The sequence below is a fragment of the Crocuta crocuta genome, unplaced genomic scaffold (assembly GCF_008692635.1).
Source record: "Crocuta crocuta isolate KB4526 unplaced genomic scaffold, BGI_CrCroc_1.0 scaffold149, whole genome shotgun sequence".
Classification (NCBI taxonomy): Eukaryota; Metazoa; Chordata; class Mammalia; order Carnivora; family Hyaenidae; genus Crocuta; species Crocuta crocuta.
Window position 1 is genome coordinate 1,782,715 of NW_027551561.1, and position 24,012 is coordinate 1,806,726.

General features: G+C 39.7%; 1 protein-coding gene across 2 annotated transcripts in view; it reads right to left on the bottom strand.

Annotated features, from left to right (window-relative positions):
• The window catches only part of RPA1 (replication protein A1), a 73,019-nt gene that overhangs the window by 15,766 nt on the left and 33,241 nt on the right, over positions 1-24,012 (bottom strand). Inside the window, exons 6-8 of one of the 2 annotated variants that reach the window (XM_077749718.1) lie at positions 6,049-6,135; positions 2,950-3,082; positions 1,313-1,415 (exon numbers count right to left, since the gene is read on the bottom strand). In XM_077749718.1, coding sequence (XP_077605844.1) covers positions 1,313-1,415; positions 2,950-3,082; positions 6,049-6,135 — 323 coding nt within the window. Of the gene's footprint in view, positions 1-1,312; positions 1,416-2,949; positions 3,083-6,042; positions 6,136-24,012 lie in introns of both variants that reach the window. The other variant, XM_077749717.1, reaches the window with a different exon arrangement.

Genomic DNA, 24,012 nt, shown 5'->3' on the forward strand with positions numbered 1-24,012 from the left:
TGGCTGACTCGGGGAGCATGTGACTCCTGAGCTCGGAGTTCTGAGTTTAAGCCCCACGCTGGGTGTAGAGATTACTTAAAAATAAAATCTTCACTTAAAATATAAAAAAACAAACTACAGATGGATTAGAAACTTAAAAAAGCCTCAAATTTTAGCCAGTTGACAGATCAGACCAATAATTTGGTAAAAAAATTAGGTTCTGATACGGACTCTGCCATCACACAGTCAATACATTTGGGGTATTACTCCATCTTCCAAAACAAAAACAAACCACCAATTTTTCCCCCGCCCTCGTAGAAGTTTGAACCAAACAGAAAATATGCAGCAGCGTGAGGACAATGTGTCAAGTACATACTAGGAATAATAAATAAAACTAACAAACAGCTAACGAGACTGTCCAAGGATTCCACAACTTGGATTTTTTTGTCTCTTCATCATGATTTGGTTTTAAGTAGAGAGTCTACACAGCCAGAATCCATCTCCCACAAAACCACTCACTTTTCAAGGTGGCTGTGGTATGCCTTCTGCTGTGGCCCAAAGCAACACTTTGCTAGAACCAGACCTCACCTCCCAGGGGTTCAACTTAGCCTGTGAACAAGTCAGACAGAATGTCTCCGCTTTCTCTTGCTCATGAAGCTGCTTATAATTTAAAAAAAAAACAACCCTAATTTCTGGGCACCTGGGTGGCTCAGTCATTAAGCATCTGACTTTGGCTCAGGTCATGATCTCATGGTTTATGAGTTCGAGTCCTACAGTGGTTGAGCACGAGCCCCACTTCTCTCTCTGCCCCTCACTCACTTGCCTCCCCAAACAAACTTCTATTCCTACAAATGCTTTCATTTAACATCAAGGATTTTACGAGTGCCTGGTTGGCTCAGCTGGTACAGCATGTGACTCTTTTTTTTTTTTTTTCCAAGTAATCTCTGCACCCAACATCCGGGGCTCAAACTCACAACGCCGAGATCAAGAGCTGCATGCTCCATCGAATGGGCCAGCTGGGCTCCCTGGGTATGCAACTCTTGATCTCAGGGTCGTGAGTTCCAGTCCCATGTTGGGCATGGAGCCTACTTAAAAAGAATAATTCTAAAAACTTGTTTTTCAATAAAATAAAATAAAATGAAGGATTTTATTTAAGACCTTTAACCCTTTGCACACAGAGCCATAAAAGAATACAAGAGAGGAAAAACCACACAATCATGTTTATTTTTGGCTTATAACTGTTTCTCATCTCATAAGCCTACACAGAGATGAGCCCTCTGTCTCTCAGCTGTTTCCCGGACTCCTTCTATTTCCCCACTTGACGAATACTCACACTTTCATCAACCAGTTCCAGGGAGAAGAGCTTCCCTTCCCCTCGGGAATTGCTCCAGGTACGGATCTGACTTTTGTTGGTAACTCGAGCACAGATAGTCCACCTAGAAACCAAATAGATTATGTTAGTGCTCAGAGTCCTACCTTGGAAACATCTAAAAGGTTCCCTATTATCTTCCTTTAGTCTTTCTTATCTTATGCATATTCCATTTTTCAATATAAGTTATATTTTAATCCAGCTAATTAAAACCCACAGAGGACATACAGGTCTGACAGTTTATAGAATAAGCAAGTAGTAAAACATACGAGATGATTTAACACCAACTCATTCTCCTGTCAAATTAGTAAATTTATAAACCCTCTCCCTTCTCCAAAAAGCATCACCAAGGCAACGGTATCCCCTTAATGAAAGGTTCTAAGCTAGAAAACGCAGTAATACCAGCAATTATATTTTGCCACTATTTTCAATTATGGGAACTGATAAAACTGGTGTCAAACTTCGGTCTCCATTCTCACACACACTGAAAATAAATACAAGTTATGGAACACGGTATTGGTGAGCCACCAAAGGAAAACACACTAAAGCAGTGTGACTTCAGACAGAGGCCGCTAAAACAAGGAGGCACGAGATCCAAGACCAGGCCTGGTGCCCATCCTGGAGGGTACGTGTTGGGCACATTACCTTACTCCTTATGCCTACCCTGCAAAGAACTGAAGAATGAATTAAAAAAACATAGCTGAAAGAATTCTGAAGAGGGAATTCACTCATTCTCAACTGCTAAAATCAAATGGAAAGAATTATATATTAGAAATATCCATTCAGGGTACAGTAACACAATTATATTAATAGCACAGATTCTTTTTTTTATTTTTAATTTTTAATTTTTTATTTTTACAAATAGTTTATTGTCAAGTTGGTTTCCATATAACACCCAGTGCTCATCCCCACAAGTGCCCTCCTCCGTGCCCATCTCCCCCGTCCCTCCCAGCACAGATTCTTTTAGTCAACTAAATCAGACTAACAATTTTTAGACTAAAAGTCACTTATTTATACGATGAGAAGATGAAATGTCTTCTGAATTACAACAAATATTTCTGTTTTACTCCTGAGGATAAAATATTATTTTTTACTAACGGATTCTTTAAGCATTAAATATTTTTCAATTCAAATTATTTCAAAATTAATGAAACTCCACAGATTGCTTTTCTTGCCATTCTTTTTGTTTTTTAGTAACATTTATTTATTTTTGAGAGCGACTGAGCGAGTGAGCACGAGCGGAGGAGAGGCACAGAGAAAGGGAGACACAGAATCCGAAGACAGGCTCCAGGCTCTGAGCTGTCAGCAGAGAGCCCAATGTGGGGCTAAAACTCATGAACCATGAGATCATGACCTGAGCTGAAGTCGGATGCTTAACCGACTGAGCCACCCAAGTAGCCCATTCTTGACATTCTTTTGTGTTAAGAGAATTAAAGGTTGCCACAATTTGTACCCTTCTCCTCTGGAGGAAAAAAAGAAAGATGAAACTTGCTTTATGTATGACAGCACTGAAGTTCACACATACATAACTCCAGCACCCATCATAACCCTTGCCATCATTCTGCAAGTACATTCTGAACTTACTCTATGCAAAAACTCACTTGGATTGGTAAGGTGTGAGGCTGGCGATGGGTACCACCTTGACCTGTGTTCCTCCAGAACTGTTCCCTAGGCTGGTACCCCCAGCTTTTCCAAATATCTTTGAGGCACCGTAAGCCTTAGATGAAGTGGGACCTTTAAAAACAAACAAAAGAAAGGCAATCATTATTCTATGTAAATTTTATATAAATTTTGTAATGACTCTCAATTACTGAGGTGTTGTTTGTGGAATCATACAAAATGAGAGGCAACATGTTTTTCCTTTCTTTCCATCAAGAGATATGGATACTGGAGACCAAAACTGGCAGCTAGGAAGGTGATGTAGAGTGAAGGCTGGGCACACAGAGAAATTTACTACTATATTTGCTGCTTAAGCTCTGACTAAGGTCAAGATAATAACAGCAGTGAGTCCAGACACTGCTCTTTCAGAGTCCTGTCCTTTCTAAATTTTTTAAAATTTTATTTTGAGAGAGAGGGAGAGGCAGAGAGAGGGGAAGAGAATCCCAAGAAGGCTCCACGCTGCCAATTCAGAGCCTGACACAGGGCTCAAACCTACAATCTGTGAGATCAAGAATTGAAATCAAGAGTCAGATGCTCAACCGACAGCTGAGGCCCATCCTTCTTTAACTGTCTTCTTGTATCAACGGGCGAGATAATAGGTCAGAGAAAGAAAATCAACCAACTTCCTTGACTGGTCAAACCGATGGCAAGTCACTAGATGCATAAGAAAAAAAAAGCAGAAGGGGAGGGCTCCTGGGTGGCTGAGTTGGTTAAGCGTCTGACCTCGGCTCAGCTTATGTTCACACTGTTCATGAGTTTGACCCTGCACTGGGCTCTGTGCTGACAGCTCAGAACCTGGGGCTGCTTCAGACTCTGTGCGTGTCTCTCTCTGCCCCTCCTCCACTCAGTCTCTCTCTCAAAAATAAACATTAAGAAAAAAGTAGAAGGAAAGGCTAGGAGGTAAGGGACACAGTGGATGAACCATCTGAGGAAGGACACCAATAGCTTTCACAAATATTTTACCTCAAAACATCCTCAGAAAACTCACAGTTCTCAACTGGTCTATAGGAATGAAAGGTCTACAGGAAGTCTATGCAACTGGGTTTAGTTGGGAGCAAAGGGCAAGAATCAGTTTTTGGTTCAAGATAACCAGGTGGCTGGGAACCAAGATCTCTCCTGCCTCTTTATCCAAACCTAAGCAGCCTACCGTGCACTTGGAAAAAACAGGTAATTAAAGGTTATGAACACAGGAGTTCCTTTATACATACAGTTTCTATAAAGTTTCAACCTCCAAATTCAGAAAATGTAATTTAGTCCAATTACCTCAAATCTTCTCTATCAAAACATTTCTTTAGAATGGAATTTGGCTAGAGATGTAAACTACCATTATTCAGCATTTACTTATTGAGTTATACAACCTGTAAGACACTATTCTAGGTATTTGTAGCATAAAAAAATTTTTTTTTAATTTGAGAGAAAGCATGCACACGAGCCAGGGAGAGGGGCAGAGGGAGAGAGAAAGAATCTAAGCAGGCTCCACACTCAGCCTGGAGCCTAACAAAGGGCTCATGGGATCATGACTTGAGCCAAAATCAAGAGATGAACGCTCACCTGACTGAGCCACTCAGGTGCCCCAGTATTTGTAGCATTTAATAAAAACCATACACAGACCGTCCCAGATCTTAACATTTTCTAATCTAACTGGGGAGCCAAGAGAGACCTACACATACAACAATAATAGTTGCCTCAAGATTAAGCAAGGAAGCAAGCGAACTTTGCAGAATACATGTGTGTGTATACACACACCTATATAGTATTACACCTAATACTATAGATAGTATCTTCTAGAGAAGATAGTTATATAAAACATGCTTCCCTAATACTATACTATATATAGCCTATACTATACTATATATACTATACTATACTATATATACTATACTATACTATATATACTATACTATATATAGCCTAATACTATAGATAGTTATATAAAACATGCTTCCCCTCAATACACACCCAGTCTTTTTTTCTTTCACAACCCAGTTGATGTGTTTAGAAGACATTCACTGGTTTTTAAAAATAAATGCTAATATAAGCCAAAGACAGACAACTGGTAAAGTAAATCTGTGGGAAGAAGGAGAGGAACAGGAAATGATTTGCATTTCAGGCTGAGGAAGTGAATTTTACATTATTTACTACCTTAGATAGTAAATCTATACCACTACCTCCTTCAACAGTACCTAATTTGAGAGTTGTGTATTGATACATGTATAAACGGAGCTGGATGGAGGGCAGAGTGACAGATATTGCAAGGTAGATAAAAAATATCAAAGAACAATGAAGTCTCATGCCCTGAAAGCTTCACAACTACATTAGTGATGCCTTACTCTTGTTTTTCTTAAAATCTCAGCATTTAAAATTGACAATTAACAGTTGAAAGGAGGAGAGGAGGTGGTAATATGAGACACTGTGACAGAAAAAAAAGACCTCTAAAAATAAATCCAACCAAATTCTACAAATCATCATTTTCAATAGTAGTTCCAAAGCAAAGGCCAGAAAGTAAACAAAATGATTCCATTATAGCCTCTCAGGACCTCCTGCAGAGAGTTAACGGAAGAAATGATACCTCACCCATGAGACTGAGAAGCAGAACCTATGACCAGTATAAATGATACTATCTTCACGGTAAGATAAACACCCATGAGAGCCCCAAATGGGAACCTTGGAGAGAGACTAAGCAAAGTGCAGCAAATGGATTCCAAATAGTTAAAAGGCAAGAATTTAAAAGATAGGTAAATTCACAACTCAAGAGAGTATATAAAACTAAGATGTGAGAAACCACCAGATAAACTATTAACAGAGAACAGTATATCATTCTGATAAAAACAGGCATATGAAGTAGCTTTAAAAGACTATGTTTAATCATTTTTTTCAATCAGATACTTTCCTGTAAGAATTGGAATTATCCTTTGCAAGAAGCAACTACTATGAATGGCATTTTAAAAATTCCCGTCAGTCCCAGATTAAATTTCAAAACGTTATTCGGAAGCCTGATACACGTAATTAGCACCCGTCCCCAACCGGCAGTTTACCCATGCCTGAGCTCCCATTCTGTTGCTGGGGCTTGCTGGCTGGCGGACTGGTTGCTGAGACCGGAGAAGGGAACACCTGCTGCTGCCCGTGTCCTGAGAATCAAAAGGAAGACAACTTTAGTGCAAATAGTTCAGGTTAAAAGATTTAAACTTAAGCAGAAGAAATACTCTGAGAGAGTGTACATTTTTGATTTTGTTAAAGACTCTCATGGGTCAGAATCCATGCTGGGGGTTCCACTGCATGCAGTCAATTTGCCAGGGGTTCACTTTTTGTTTTCATTATATGAAAGGTTGGCTCTATTTAGCTTTCACCTGCTTATAATTGATAGCTTTCAGTTTTAATGAGGTTCTCCCCTAAAGCCTTGCCCATTTCTCCTGCCTGAACCTGAAGTAAAGTCACTGGGCTGAATCTGTGACATTACCACTATTTCCATAGCAACAAATCGATGTCATCAACAGAACTGTGTTCACGGCAGGATCTATCAGAAGCAAAAGCTGGGTGGTAAGAAAAACCTAAAAGCAGTTCAATTGTCTCTGAAGTGCTCCTGCTTCAAAGGAAAAGGAGACGTTCAGAAGGATTCTACCCTTTCCCCTCCCAAACAAAGCAACCTTATTTTGCAACTGACAGTTGGTGGAAAATAAGAGTTGAAAGAGGCTTAGGTACCGTGAAGTGCTAGTGAACTGTCACAGCAGGGAGAGACGAGATGGAGTTCAGAAGCAGGTGTGTCAAGGAAACAGGAAGATTAAAAGGAAAGGAGGGGAAACGAACATGTCTCTCAAGCAGAAAATAAGAAATACCACACCGTGAGAGTATTTATTGACCCCTCAACCTCATGAGTTGAAAAATGTTAAAATGGCAAAATATACCTAATTAAAAAAATAACAGATTTGCAGAATTTGATTTTGCCTTTGGGGTGGGGACTAATCTAGACTGTTCACACAAACACAGCTCAAAAAGATTTCCTGGGAAGTCCTATGAACAAACCTGGTGAGCCCCGCTGCAAAGGTTCCCCACCTGCACCCCATCTCTGCCTTCTCCAGTCACTAGGCTTCTTCCTGCTGGGTTTCCCAAGGCTCTACCTCAAATGGGCCTATTACACACTGACTTCATTTCCTTCTGCCAATATTCTCTTAACTAGTAAAACAAAATGAAGAGTTAACTGTGCCATTAGAGTAAAATAAATTTAGCATAAAATTAAAAAGGTTAAAACAGAATCTCTTGTTCTTTACTTCTTCCTACAGAGAGAAACATTGAGACCTTATTTATTTATTCATTTTTTTTTTTAAATCTTTTTTAGTATTTTTATTTATTTCTAGGAGAGAGAGAGAGACAGCGTGAGCAGGGGAGGGTCAGAGAGAGAGGGAGTCACAGACTGAAAGAGGCTCCAGGCTCCGAGCTGGCAGTCAGCACAGAGCCCTGTGCGGGGCTCGAACCCACGAACCACGAGACCATGACCTAAGCGAAAGTCAGAGGCTTAACCGACTAAGCCATCCAGGCGCCCCTATTCATTTTCTTTAATCCCATCACCTATTTTACTCATTCCCCATCCACCTCCTCCCTGGTCACCATCAGTTCGTTCTCTGTAGTTAAGAGTCTTTTTCTTGGTTTGTCTTTTTTCGTTTTCTTTCTTAAATTCCACACATGAATTTGTCTTTCTCTGACTCACTTATTTCACTTAGCATTTACTCTCTAGCTCCCTCCATGTCATTGCGAATGGCAAGATTTCAATCTTTTTATAACTGAATATTTCATTGTACATGTGTACATGTGTGTACTGTATATATATAATACATATATATACACAATATGCACACACACCCCACATCTTTATCCATTTATCTATCAGTGAATACTTGGACTGCTTCCATGATTTGGTTACTGTAAATAATACTGCAATAAACATAAGGGAGCATGTATCCTTCTGAGTTACTGTTTTTGTATTCTTTTGGATTATACCCAGTAGTGCTATTACTGGATCCCAAGGTAGTTCTATTTTTAACTTCTTGAGGGAACGGCCATAAGGTTTTCCACAGTAGCTGCATCAGTTTGCAATCCCACCAATGGGGCAAGAGGGTTCCTTTTTCTCCTCATCCTTGCCAACACTTGTTTCTTGTGTTGTTCATTTCTGACAAGGTATAAGGTGAGATTTCATTGTAGTTCTGAATTGCAACTCCCTGATGATGAGTGACATTGAGCATCTTTTTGTGTGTTGGCCATCTGTATGTCTCTTTTGGGGAAAAGAGTTTGTGTGTTGGAACATCTGTATGTCTGTTTTTTGGGTGTTGAATTGTACATACCAGTTCTTTATATATTTTGGATATTAAGCCTTTACTGGGTATGTCATTTGCAAATATCTTCTCCCATTCCCTAGATTGTTAGTTTTGTTGACTGTGCCTTCACTGTGCCAAAGCTTTTTATTTTGACGCAGTCCCAACAGTTTATTTTTGATTTCCCTTGCCTCAGAGACATATTTAGAAAAATGTTGCTATGGCCAATGTCAAAGAAACTCCTGCTTATGCTCTCTTCTAGGACTTTTATGGTTTCAGGTCTCACATTTAGGTCTTTAATCCCTTTTGAGTTTATTTTTGTGTGTGGTGTGAGAAAGTGATCCAGTTTTCCCAACACCATTTGTTGGAGAGACTGTCTTTTCCCCACTGTATAGTCTTTCCTCCTTTGTTGAAGATTAATTGATTATATAATTATGGGTTTATTTCTAGGTTTTCTATTCTGTTCCACTGATCTGTGTGTGTCTATCTTTGTGTGAGTACCCTACTGTTTTGATTACTATGATTTGTAATATAACTTGAAGTCTGGAATCGTGATACCTACAGTTTTTCTCTTTCAAGATTGCTTTAGCTATCCAGGGTCTTTTGTAAACATTTCACACAAATTTGAGGATTACTTGTTGTAGTTCTATGAAAATTGCTGTCGGTATTTTGATAGGGATTGCATTAAATCTGTAGATTGCTTTGGGTGGTATAGACATTTTAACAATATTTGTTCTCCTAATCCACAAACATGGAATGCCCTTCCATTTCTTTGTGTCATCTTCAATTTCTTTCATCAATATTTTATAGTTTTCAGAGCACAAGTCTTTCACCTCTTTGGTTCAGTCTATCCTAGGTATTTTATTATTTTTGGTGCAATTGTAAATGGGTTGTTTTCTTTTCTTCTTTTTATATTTACTTAGTAAAAAAAATTTAATGTGTGTTTATTTTTGAGAGAGACACACAGAATGTGAGCGGGGGAGGGACAGAGAGGGAGGGAGACACAGAATCCGAAGCAGGCTCTAGGTTCTGAGCTGTCAGCACAGAGCCCAATGTGGGCCTTGAACCCATGGACCTGAGATCATGACCTGAGCTGAAGTCGGCCACCTAGCCGACTGAGCCACCTAGGCGCCCCTACTTTATTTCTGAGAGACAGGATGAGACACAACGTGAGCAGGGGAGGAGCAGAGAGAGAAGTATACACAGAATTTGAAGCAGGCTCCAGGCAAGCATTCAGTACAGAGCCCGGCGCGGGGCTTAAATCCATGAACCATGAGATCATGACATGAGCTCAAGTCAGACACCTAACCGACTGAGCCACCCAGGTGCCCCAGTGGGGCTGTTTTCTTAGTTTCTCTTTCTGCTGTTTCATTATTAGTGTATACAGATTTCTGTACAATGATTTTGTATCCTGCGATTTCACCTAATTCATGTATCAGTGCTAGTAGTTTTTTGGGGGAGTCTTTAGGAAAATTTTACTTCTTCCTTACCAATTTGGATGCCTTTTATTTATTTTTGTTCTGAGAGACCTTATTTATAAAGAAAAAAAGAGCCTAGAATTTTTTAATTTTAAGTAGGCTTCACACAGGGCTTGAAGTCATGACCTTGAGATCAAGACCTGAGCTGAGATCAAGAGTTGGATGCTTAACTGATTGAGCCACCCAGGTGCTCCAAGAGCTTAGATTATTGATAATGAGTTTTTGTGTTTACTTTTTAGTTTTTCCATCATTTCTGAATTTACCAAGTGTCATATGAAATTGCATGGGAAAACTGCCCTTTGACAATGTATCTAGTGATGGAACATCTTGAAATTTTAAAGTAAACGGTTTTTTTTTTTTTAATGTTTTACTTATTTCTAGGAGAGAGAGAGAGAGAGACAGCGTGAGCAGGGGAGGGTCAGAGAGAGAGGGAGATACAGACTCTGAAATAGGCTCCAGGCTCTGAGCTGGCAGTCAGCACAGAGCCCGACACAGGGCTCGAACCCACAAACCGTGAGATCATGACCTAAGTGAAAGTCGGACGCTTAACCGACTAAGCCACCCAGGCGACCCTAAAGTAAACGGTTTCTTAAATGAGTAGGGAAAAACTGAGTTGCTCAGTGAACAGCATTGGGGCTAAGTAAATGGGAAAAATAAAACTATTCTTAACTGCTTCATGAAATATATTCAAAAGAATCCAAAGATTTAAACATTTCAAGATGGATGGAGCCAGAAAAATATACAAACTCCACTCCACCGTAGTTCCACTGTCTCAAGCACATCTCAGGTCCCTTCCTCATTATCATGCCTGCTTCTTCCATATCCTGCTGAAGAGGACATGGTCATGGGATCATGCTGATCTCTTAACATTTAATTTCTAGCACAATATAACTATCCTCTACGAGGTAACTAGAGTAATCAAATTACAGCAACAGAAAATAGAACAGGGTTTACTAGGGACTGGCAGCAGCAGGGAATGGGGGTTATGGTATAATGGGTAGACTGTCCGTTTGAGATGATGACTGAAAAAGTTCTGTAGGGGCACCTGGCTAGTTCTGTCAGTGGAGTGTGTGACTTTTGATCTCAGGGTTGTGAGTTTGGGCCCCATTTTGGGCGTAGAGATTGCTTAAAATAAAATGTTAAAAACAAACAAAAAGTTCTGGAGATGGATGGTGGTGATACTTGCACAGCAATGTGAAAGCACTGAATGCCACCAGATTGCAAACTTTGTTCTGAGTATTTTACCACAATTTTCAGTAATGTAACTTGCCTATTTACCTGTTCTAGGTTGAACATTTTTAGATATTTTAACATATGAGTTAAAGCATTAGAATTTTTTCCATGCTAGGGATTTTTTTAATGTTTATTTATTTTTGAGAGAGAGCGTGTGTGAGTGGGGGAGGGGCAGAGACAGAAAGAGAGAGAGAGAGAGGATGACAGAGGATCTGAAGTGGGCTCTGTGCTGATAGCAGGGAGTCTGATTTTTTTCCCTCTTATTTCAACTATTTGGAAATATTTTCTATTCGGGTAAGTTGTCTAGCTGTATACTTTGCATTTCTCTATTTTCTTTTTATTCTTATTGGAAATGGGGGTGAACAACTTAAATACCAAACTGGTACTTGAAAGAAATGTGTATATAAAGTGTGTGGTAAAAAGTGGGATTGGGAGAGAGAAGATTTGATAGATTATTAGCAACTGCAAATGGAGTATATATTTTTTTTAATTATCTAAATTTAGACTGGCAGACATTTAAACGTGAGTGATTAGGATTTTTCTGTGTTCAGCCAGGAGCTTTGGAACAAAGACCAGCTGGGTCCCTCCCAGTACTCTGGCAGGTATTTCTCCAGCAGCCATTACTCTAGGTTAGCTGGTTTACTGTAACCTACAGTAGTGTGTGTGTGTGTGTGTGTGTGTGTGTGTGTGCGTGTGTTTATTTATTTTGCGAGAGAGCATGAGTGGGAAAGGGGTGGGGGGGGGGAGAGAAAGAGAGGAAGAGAAAGAGAGAGACAGAGAGAATCCCAAGCAGGCTCCACACTGCCAGCTGCGGAGCCTGACACGGGGCTTGAACACACAAACCACCAGATCATGACCAGAGCCAAAACCAAGAGCCAGACGCTTAACCAACTGAGCCACCCAGGCACCCATATTTTGTGTAGTTTTGTTTGCTGATTAAAAGTCCCCAACACCTAAGGAGGCCTGCCTGGGTGACTCAGTCAGTTAAGTGTCCGACCTCAGCTCGGGCTGTGATCTCATGGTTCGTGGGTTCAAGCCCTGCGTCAGGGCCTGGACAGCTCAGGGCTTGGACAGCTCAGGGCCTGACAGCTCAGGGCCTGGAGCCTGCTTTGGATTCTGTCTCCCCCTCTCTCAGCCCCTCCCTCACTCACACTCTCTCTTTCAAAAAATAAACATTAAAACAAGTGTAATAAATGTCTTGTATGTCTGTTTACAGGTACTAAATTTGATGCCACACAGAACTACAGTATACAAGAAACTAGAGCAGTTATGCTGGCACATCAAAGCGTTATTTTTTTCTTTTTATTTAAGTTTACTTATTTTGAGAGAGCAGGAGAGAGTGCAAGCAGGAAAGGGGCAGACAGAGAGACAGAATCCCAAGTAGGCTCCGAGCTATCAGCACAGAGCCTGTTTGGGGTTCAAACTCATGAACCATGAGATCATGCCCTGAACTGAGATCAAGAGGTGGATGCTTAACTGACTGGGCCACCCAAGTGCCCCCAACACTTTCTTTTTGTTTTAAGTTTTTTTTTTTTTTGGTAATGTTTATTTCTGAAAGAGAGAGAGACAGCATGAGTAGTGGAGGGTCAGAGAGAGAGAAGGAGACACAGAATCTGAAACAGGCTCCAGGCTGAGCTAGCTGTCAGCACAGAGCCCGAAGCGGGGCTCAAACCCACGAATTGTGAGATCATGAGCTGAGCTGAAGTTGGACGCTTAACCAACTGAGCCACCCAGGCACTCCATGTTTTGTTTTAAGTATATTTATTTTGAGAGAGAGAGGGAAAGAGAGTGCATGTGCACAAGCCTGGGAAGGGCAGAGAGAGAATTCCAAGCAGGCTCCATGCTGTCAGCACAGAGCTCGATCCCCCAAACTGAAGTCATGACCTGAGCCAAAATCAAAAGTTGGATATATAACCAACTGAGCCACCCAGATGCCCACTTTTTTTTTTTTAAGTAAGCTCTAGGTCTAATGTGGGGCTTGAACTCAGGACCCCCAGATGAAGAGTCACATGGTCTACTTACTGAGCCAGCCAGGTGCCCCTAAAGTATATTGCTTTTTTTTTTTTTTAAATGTTTTATTTATTTCTAGGAGAGAGAGAGAGACAGCGTGAGCAGGGGAGGGGCAGAGAGAGAGGGAGTCACAGACTGAAACAGGCTCCAGGCTCTGAGCCGGCAGTCAGCACAGAGCCCAACGCGGGGCTCAAACCCACGAACCGTGAGATCATGACCTAAGCGAAAGTCGGACGCTTAACCGACTAAGCCACCCAGGCGCCCCTAAAGTATATTGCTTTTAATAAAAAATTGACAGAATGTATTTTTTTTAATTTTAAGGTAGATTAGTAAGGAAGCAGATACAAAACAATTCCATGGGAGCTAAAAAGGGCAGCAGATTTGAACTTGAGGAGGTTGAGAACCAGAGGAGAGAGTATAGAGGGTGGGAAGCAAAAGATTCATCAGGATTCAAACCCAAAAGGTGATCAATCCCAAAGGCAAACTGTAGGTCCCAGATAAAATCTAATGGGCCATCTATGTATGATAATTTCTTATTAGTACATAATTTAATGGTACAGTCAATTACAACCATTGGATTCTCAGACTCAGTGAAGCACAGTATATTTAATAAGACACCAATTAGGCCTTATAACAGATCTATTGCTAATAGCTACAATCTTTGAGTGCTTACTACGCACCAGGTACAAGGTTAATCTTCGGGCCTGTGACAAAGGCAGTATTATTACATTCATTTAACACGTGAGAAAGCTTGGTTAAAGAGGTCAAATAACTTGCCCAAAGTCACACAGAGCTAGGAGGAGGCAGAATCTGGTCCTGACCCAGGTTTGCGTGACTAGATCCATCCACTTTACCACCATCTAGTTAATTTTTAATTGTAAGCAACCTATTCTGGCAGCCAAAAATCTAGCTACACAGAACTAATAAGCGTAATATCTAGTAGCCAGGGAAGTTACTAATCTTATTAGAGCAATCTTTAACTTCTGCAGTGGGCCACACTTGCAGTCCTAAAACCAAATGGATGACAAGAGTCCTGGTGTTCTCTAAACAGCAACAACTGCCCTTCAACTTAATGCACCGCAACACAGCTGCTGACCATGAAACCCGAAATTAGTCCAAGGCTAAATGAAAATCTTTCTAAAGACTGAAGTTCTACCCTGAAACATCAATGCAGAGAATCAACTGCTAATGTTCTGTTTTGTGCCACCTGCAGATGAAACCATCCCCCTAAGATGAATCAAGGTTGTTAATTCTTAGACTCTTTTGCTCTGTGCTAGCTTTATACCACTCTCTCTGAACCAGGGGGAAGTCGGACACTAAAAGACTCTATCTCCTCAAGTTACTTGCACTTAACACCTATCATTTTTGTTATCATTATAATGGTATGTGAGGTTGGCTTAGTCGGTGGAGCTTGCTACTTTATTTTTAATACCTTTTAAAAAAACTGTTTACTTTTGAAAAAGAGGCAGAGAGAGAGAGACAGAGAGATAGCGTGCATGAGCTGGGGAGAGGCAGAGAGAGAGAGGGAGACACAGAATCTAAAGCAGGCTCCAGACTCTGAGCTGTCAGCATAGAGCTGAATGTGGGGCTCAAACCCATGAACTGTGAGATCATGACCTGAGTCAAAGTCGGGTGGTTAATTGACTGAGCCACTGAGGTGCCCCTGAAGGATGCTACTCTTAATCTCAGGGTCATGAATTTAAGTCCCACGTTTGGCATAGAGATTACCTTAAAATTAAAAAAAAAAAAATACACACACACACACACACACACACATACATCAGGACATCCGTGTAGCTCAGTCATTTGAGCATCCAACTCTTAAATTCGGCTCAGGTCATGATCTCATAGTTTGTGGGATCACACCCCAACACTGAGATCCACTCAGCAACAGTCTGCTGGGGATTCTCTCCCCCCCCCCCCCCCCCCCCCCCCCCCTCTNCCACTCATACTCACTCTCTCTCAAATAAACATTTAAAAAAGTTAAAAAATATAAATAATGGTTAACGAGCCACAAGCTGAGAAAAATCAGCTAACACCCATGGAGTATACAGAGTAACAAAAACTCAATTTCTCCTAGCAAGTACCTTCTTAACAACAACCAGAAAAAAAATACAAGTCAATCCATTCATTAAAAATTCCTATTGGCAGAAAATGATCAGAATAAGGCTGAAAAAAATTCCAACTACTACCTTTCAATAATAAATAATACTAGTAACTACGTATCATGTAAGAAATTTAAATCTAAGTAAGATATTGTTAGAAGCAGTGTAGGTTCGTAGTAGTAATAGACATAAGTGACAAAAATATATAGTGGTAGATATGGTAGTTTAAAATCATCCAATCTAATACTATATGAAACATGAACTGTGTTTGAAGTTTTATTTCTCATGTTTGGAAAATTCTGTAAGTATCTGTACTTAATGTGGTAATACTAGTTTCAAACAGTTTCAATGCACACTTTGGAATTCCTGCCTATTTCCCATTTGGGTTTAGTCACTTTTAATTTTACAGCTCACCTGATATATCACAGGTTCTGGGTTAAGTGCTGGGAGGATACAAATGTAACTTTACTTCTTTCCTCACTAGTAACAGTTTCCTTGCCTTTCACAATAGACAATTAGAAACCATTTCTGTGAAATACACCATAGCTTAATAGTCACTGTAACAAAGCTATTTCCATGATGGGCCAAGTAACAAAGTGTTATTGATCTGGTTACAATGAAATTCAATAGCAAATAATCCTGAACAGCAAAATCTTCTCCTATTCCTTTGCACTTTAACAGCCCCTGAAGAAAGGGAAGAGTAAGTGGAATGGACTATTGAGACAAAGGAGTTTTTATGCTTGTTCTATAGTCTTGACCCCAAGTGATAATTACCTTTCAACCCTTTCAACTCCAGCTTTATCTCAAGTACTTTTGCCCCTGAAACACAAAATCTCCACAGCAACCACTCAATTAAATACAACCTGAAAAACATTAGAAACCTGGACAAAGGTGATAAAGTTGGGCACAATCATCTCTCCCTCGACTCTTCTGCATCCTAAGATTTCAGAGACGCTAAGCACTGTTTTGTCCTGAAAGCTGAGAAGATAACCAATGTGCTGATTTTAACAAAACTGTACTACTGCAAAACAAACGTGGTGTTCCAATTTAAGATTTTAGAACTTTACCTATATAAGCTTCAGCTTTCCTTCTCCAATTTATTTTTTTTTTTAAGTTTACGTATTTATTTTGAGAGAGAGAGAGGCAGAGAGAGACAGACAGACAGAATCCCAGGCAGGCTCCACACTGCCAGCACAGAGCCCAAAGTGGGGCTCGAACTCACAAACCCACGCAGAAAACAAGAGTCAGATGACTAACTGACGGAGCCTCCCAGGCATCCCCTTCTCTAATTTAAAACACCAAATTACTATGTTTTGTATAGATAAACATTAAAATCTAGAAGGTTCCATTTTTGGAAGCAGCACAATTAACTAAACTTTCCCATTTCTAAAAATCATACAGAGCAAGAAGGAGAATTAATATCTAGTCTACACACAAACATCCCACATAGACAACATGTTTAGTGACTTGAGGGAGCAGAGAAAATCCATAAATTCCAAATTATGTGAAAAGTGAAGCTTAAAACACCATAAATCAAGAAACCAATTATAAGACAGAAGTGGCATACATGATTTACATATAGAAAATGTAATTGTGTAGGTACTAGAATAAAATATGGGGGCACCTGGGTGGCTCAGTCAGGTAAGCATTGGACTTCGACTCAGGCCAGGATCTGTTTGTGGGGTTGAGCCCCGCTTTGGGCTCTGTGCTGACAACTCAGAGCCTGCTTGGCATTCTCTCTCCCTCTCTCTCTGTCCCTCCCCTGTTCTGTCTCTCAAAATAAATACATAAACTTAAAAAAATGGGCAAATGCCTTCATACCTTTGGAGTAAGGAAAGACCTTCCTCATTTTTTTTTTAATTAAAAAAATTTTTTTTAGGTAGGCTCCATACCCAATGTGGAGCTCAAACTCACAACCCCAAGATCAAGAGCTGCATGCTCTATCGGCTGAACCAGCTCGGAACCCCTAAAGAAGACCTTTCTAACAATGGTTCAAAGTTCTGAAGTCATTTTAAAAAGACTGGAAAATTCAACTTCATAAAAACAGCAACAACAAAAAAGTTGCTATGTGGCAAAAAGCCACTATCACAACTAAAAAAAGCCTTTCTAACTCATATCAGAGACAAAGGATTAATCTTCCCTACTCTTTAAAGAACTCTTACAAATGGAAGAAAAAGACAAACAACCCAAAAGAAAAATGGAGAATACAGAGTCAGCTCACAGAGAATCAAAAGCCCTCAAATATTTAAAAGGATACTCATCTTGCTCAGAATACAAATTAAACACTATATTCAGATTCCAGTTTTCATCTATGAGACTGGTGAAAATTCAAAAGACTGGTAACATACTCTGTTGGTAGCGCGGAGAGGAAACTAGCACTTTCATGTCTGGCTGGCGGGAATGCCGAATGTTACCATGCTCCGGAGGGGAGCCCTGCCATGGTCACCTCCCACAGACGCATTTAGCCACAGATCCAGCAATCTTACTTCTGGCAACCAACCACCCCTGCCCACACCCTGTGTATGTGTAAGTTACGCACTGCAGTGCTGTTTTCATTGCTGCAGCGTGCAAACCATCCAAGGGGCAGCAACACGAGGCTGGTTAAATTATGGAACAGCTACACAACAGAACATTTTATGATTGTTTGATTTTAAATAAAGAAGATCTTTAAGTGTACATACATGGAAATATCTCTAAGCTAAAAAAAAAAAATTTTTTTAAAGCAGGATCAAGAAAAGGGAAGGGGCACCTGGGTGGCTCACACAATCTCACAGTTTGTAGGTTCAAGCCCCGCATCAGGCTCTGCACAGACAGTTCAGGGCCTGGAGCCTGCTTCAGATTCTGTGTTTCTCTCTCTCTCTGCCCCTCTCTTCCTTGTACTCTCTCCTCTCTCAAAAATAAACATTAAAAATTTTTTTAATAATAAAAAAATTTTAATGTAAGATAATATACACAATATCCTATCTTTTGTGTAAGCAAACTGGAGCATGGAATGAAAATACATAATATTTTTATTTGGTAATACATACATATTTGCATGAAGAAACACCCAAAGGATAAAAAGCAACCACTAAAACTGGTACCTATACAGGTCAGCAGTGGACACAGACATGGCAGGAGGAGGCAGGGGTAGCAGTTTAGATTCCTCTAAATACACAATTTTGTAGTTTTGATTTTTGAAACATGTAATTATACGATCTACTCAAGAGTTACAACAAAATTAATATTTTTTTTTTAAAAAAAGATGTCTGATTATCTTAATTATATTTCCATTTTTTAAATCATTCAAGTTTTAGGGGCACCTGGGTGGCTCAGTCGGTTAAATATCTGGCTTCAGCTCAGGTCATGATCTCATGGTTTGTGGGTTTGAGTCCCCCGTCGGGCTCTGTGCTGACAGCCAGCTCAGAGCCTGGAGCCTGTTTCAGATTCTGTATCTCCCTCTCTCTCTGACCCTCCCCTGTTCACGCTGTTTCTCTCTCTCAGATATAAATAAAACATTAAAAAAATTTTTTTTTAATTATTCAAGCTTTGGGGTGGCTCAGTTGGTTAAGCGTCCAACTTGGGATTTTGGCCTAAGTCATGATCTCATGGTTCATGAGTTCAAGCCCCACGTCAGGCTCTGTGCTGACAGTGTGGAACCTCTTGGAGTTCTCTCTCTCCCCTTCTCTGTGCCCCTCCCCTGCTTGTGCATGTGCATTCTTTGTCTCAAACTTTAAAAAATAAAATTATACATGTTTTAATGGACAAATATACTAACATGAAACAAACAGATAACTTCTGATTATATATATACACACATACACACACACAAACATTCCTACAATAGATTCAACTCACACACTGTATTAACTAAAATAAATTTTCATAATTGGCAAAACTTTGATATGAAGGTTAATCTTTGAAGGCCTGGGTACAGTGGAAAGCATCTTTGCCTGGAAATCAGGAGTAATGAGTGTCATCTGTTGAAGCAAGCCACCTGCTGTGCAATCTTAGCCAAGTCACTTATCACCTCCATTACCTTCATCCTGTCTTATAATTAAAACAACTGATGTCTAAAAACAGTTCCTGCTACCTCTTTACATTCTGTGATTGTAGGGACGATTGTGCGAGAGTTCAGACTGGAGCATCTCAACCCTTCCTTTGCTTTCCATTAACTCCACCGAGGGAAGGCCAGAACTGGGTCCCAGATAGGAAAACAAGAACAGGATGCAGTTTGCCTCTAGTACAAAAATTACTGGGATCATATTTATCTTTCTTAGGCAAAAGCCTGACTAGTAATTTTTGATTAATGATAAATTGAAGAATTATGCTTGCTAAGTTTAAATTTAAACAGTGAATTAGAGTACTTTAGTAGAAACCACCTAAGCACCTTTCTTTATTAGGAGCATCGGAAACAGTTTAATTTTAACCACAACAGTTATTTCTCTAAGTTAAAAACAAACACCTACTTAATTTCCTACTGTGAAATCAACTGGAAAGAGAAACAACACTGTGCAATCAAGAAATACATAATGGAAAACTTTAAATAAGCTAAGTCATATATACAACTTTTGGCATCTTTATACTGAGCAGCTGAAAAGTCATTTTTAATTTTTGTATATGTTTATTTTTGAGGGAGGGGGGAGACAGAGGATCTGAAGCAGGCCCCATGCTGACAGCAGAGAGCCTGATGTAGGGCTTGAACTCACAAACCGTGAGGCCATGACCTAAGCCAAAGTTGGACACTTAACCAAGTGAGCCACACAGGTGCTCCCATTTTTAATTTTTAAAATATCATGTTTATAATTACAATAGCTAATATAAGCTATTAATTAATAAACTATGTAAGCTCTGAAAATTATTCCATACATTTCCTTAAACATATGTATTTGTCATAAATTGTGTCAGAAATTCTTTTCCAAATATTCATGACTGATCATCATCTCTTCAGATTTAGTTAAATAATTAACTGATAGAGGTGCCTCAGTGGGCTCAGTCGGTAAAGGATCTGACTTCAGCTCAGGTCATGATCTGATGGTTCACGAGTTCAAGCCCCACGTTGGGCTCTGTGCTGACAGCTCTGAGCCTGAAGCCTGCTTCAGATTCTGTGTCTCTCTCTCTGCCCCTCCCTGTTCACACTCTGTCTTTCTCTCTCTCATAAACAAATAACAACATTAAAAAACATTAAAAAATTAACTGATAATGAAAAACAAATAATCCAATTAAAAATGGGCAGCAAACACAAATAGATACTTTTCCAAAGAAGACATCCAGATGGCCAAGAGACATGAAAAGATGCTCAACATCACTCATCATCAGGGAAATGCAAATCAGAATTACAATGAGATGTCACCTCACACCTGTCAGAATGGCTAAAATCAACACAGGAATCAACAGGTTGTTGGCAAGAATGTGGAGGAAAAAGGAATCCTCACGCACTGTTGGTGGGACTACAAACTGGTGTAGCTGCTGTGGAAAACAGTTGCGAGGTTCCTCAAAATATTAAAAATAGAACTACCAGAACACGTGCCAGGAAAGGAGAGCCGGGAGGTGACCAAAGCCACATAATGTCAGTGGGGAAGGTGACTGGAACAGCAACACAATGCAAAAACAAGTTACGGTGACAGGGACCAGGCTTGTTTTGGATCCCTATTTATTAAAGTATTTTAATCAGTGAAAAACCTACTTTGCGTACAATGCTCTTCAGCAGTGCACACTGGGGGACACCATGCTTCTCAAAGTTCTACCTGTCCCATGAACAAAGCACGTGGAACACGAACGGGCCGAGATGCTTTCAGAGTTGGACAAGTGGACTAGAAAACCCTGAGCAGGAACTATGTACCTAGAAAGCCCAGTCGGCTTGGAAACTACCTAACTGAAAATCTGGAAGAACCCAATAGCTCTTTAGCAGAGTGGATGGGGCCTAGAAGAAGAAGCCACAAGGAAAGAGAATGTATAAGTTTGCTTTATGGAAAAAGAAATTTTTCTAAGTTTCAATATGAACTGTCCAATGTCTTTTTTGGTATTTATGGAAAAGTTAAAAGTAAATGAAGTAAAAGCCTTGCTAAATTTTTCGTACAAGTCTAACGTCATATTTTAAATTTCCTTTTCATTGGACATACTTTCCTCTTACAGCAAGTGTGCCGGTAGCAATCCCCCATACTGTTTTATAAGCTCAATGGTTGAGAAGGCATCTATTTTTTTCATTCAAAGGAATCTTTTTTTTTAATGTTTTATTTATTTCTAGGAGAGAGAGAGAGAGAGACAGCATGAGCAGGGGAGGGTCAGAGAGAGAGGGAGTGACAGACTCTGAAAACAGCCTCCAGGCTCTGAGCTTGCAGTCAGCACAGAGCCCGACGCGGGGCTCGAACCCACGAACCGCGAGATCATGACCTAAGCGAAAGTCGGACGCTCAACCGACTAAGCCACCCAGGCGCCCCTCATTCAAAGGAATCTTGTATTTATATTAGAATCTTTACTTGGGGAGGAAAAAACGTTTTGATATCATAAAACAGATACGATCACATTAAGTGAATATTTATTTTTGATGACATATATTCAAAAGTAATTTAAAATTTTTCTCTGATTTAACCAATTACAAATGGAAACAATCAACAGTCTGACTGGGGGCAGACTTTATCAGATTAAAGTCTGCATTAGGCGTGCTTGAGGGGCACTGTTGATTAAGCATCTGATTCTTGATTTCTGCTCAGGTCACGATCTCACAGTTTGTGGGGTCAAGTCCTGTGTCTGGCTCTGCATCAACAGCATGGAGCCTGCTTGGCTCTCTTTCTTTGCTCTCTCTTTCTCTCTCTCTCTCACCCTCCCCCATTCTCTCTCTCGCTAAAAAATAAACCTAAAAAATAAAGTCTGTATTAATAAGCATGTTAACACATAGAAATTAAAACTTAAAAATTAAAAAAAAATAAAACTCCCATATGATCCTGTATTTCCACTACTGAACATTTACCCACAGAATACGAATATACTAATTCGAAAAGATACATGCACCCCTATGTTTACTGCAGCATTATTTACAATAGCCAAATTATGGAAACAGTCCAAGTGTCCATTGATAGACAGATGGGTAAAGAAGATGTGGCATTATTCAGCCATAAAAAAATAAAATTAAATAAAATCTTGCTATCTGCAACACCATGGATTTAGATAGAGAGTATAAGGCTAAGTAAAATAAGTGTGTCAGAGAAAGACAAGTATCATCTCATGCATATGTAGAATTTAACAAACAAAACAAAGAAAGAAAGAAAAAGAGACAACCCAAAAAACAGACTCTTAAGTATGGAGAACAAGCTGACGGTTACCAGAGGGAGGTGGGTGGGGGGATGGGTAAAACACGTGGGGGTTAGGAGCACACTTATCATGACGAGCACTGGGTAATGTATAGAGTTGTCAAATCATTATATTGTACACCTGAAAATAATAGAATGCTGCATGTTAACTATACGGAATTAAAGATTTTAAAAATTAATCAATAAAATAATTTTCTTAATTATTAAAAAAATCAAGAGACTGGCTGAGTCAGAATAGCACATGACTCTTCATCCATGGGTCATGAATTTGAACCCCATGTTGGATGCAGACTGCTTAAATAAATGAATAAATAAAAACTTCTAAAAAAGCCAATGTGAAAACATTTAAAATTTTAAATATACCCTACTATATATGTGTTTTAAATAATATCTAAATTTATAACAAAGCAACACGATGTTTTATAAAAAAAACTTAAATCTAGACTAGTCATTTATATGACCTAATCTGATATCACATCTAATTCTTCTATCTGGGGAGGAGAGATTTAAGAAAGCCACATTCTAATCTTCCATAGTGTAAGTCAGTAAACAAATCTCTACACTGAAAAATCAAGAAAGAACAGCATAAATGTTATTTAAAAATATGGAAATAAATATGGGAAAATATAGAAAAAAACAGAAATAGCTTAAAATTTAAAAAGACTGCCTTTGGACAGGAGTTAGAAACCAAAGAAAAATAAGGCAGGGAAACGTTATTTATTTGGTTTTGTTTTATTTTATTTTTTTAATTTTAAAAAAAGTTTAAAAAATTAAAAAAAAATTCTAATGTTTATTTATTTTGAGAGACAGACAGCGAGCAGGGGAAGAACAGAGAGAGAGGGAGATGCAGAATCTGAAGCAGGCTCCAGGCTCTGAGCTGTCAGCACAGAGCCCAATGCGGGGCTTGAACTCACGAACTATGAGATCATGACCTTAACTGACTGAGCCACCCAGGCACCCCTATTTGGTTTTGTTTTAAAGTATACATAAAATTATCTGACTTTTTTCCAAGTTTATTTATTTTGAGAGAGTGCGCGCACGTGCATGCAGGGGAGGGGTGAGAGAAAATCCCAAGGCTCCATGCTGTCAGCACAGAGCCCAACATGGGGCTCAATCTTGCAAATGGTGAGATCATGACCTGAGCCCAAATCAAGAGTAGGATGCCTAACTGACTGAACCACCCAGGCGCCCCAGAAAGTGTTTTGAATGGAATAAAACTTGTAGCACCAGAATGTGCTTGACGTTGTTAAAGCAGTGCTTACTGGTAAATTTATGATACTAAATGCTCTAATTTTAGGAAAGAAGATCACAATCAATGAACCCAGCATTCACCTACAGAAATGGAAAGAAAGAATATATTAAGTCCAATATAAACAGAGGAAAGGAAACATTAAAGATCAATGCATAGGGGCACCTGGGTGGCTCAAACCCACTAAGTGTTGACCCTTGACTTCTGTTCAGGTCATGATCTCACAGTTTCATGAGATGGAGCCCTTGGTCAGCTGACAGCATGGAGCCTACTCAGGATTCTCCCTCTCTCTGTCCCTCCCTGGTTTGTGCTCTCCCAAAATAAATAAATGTACTTAA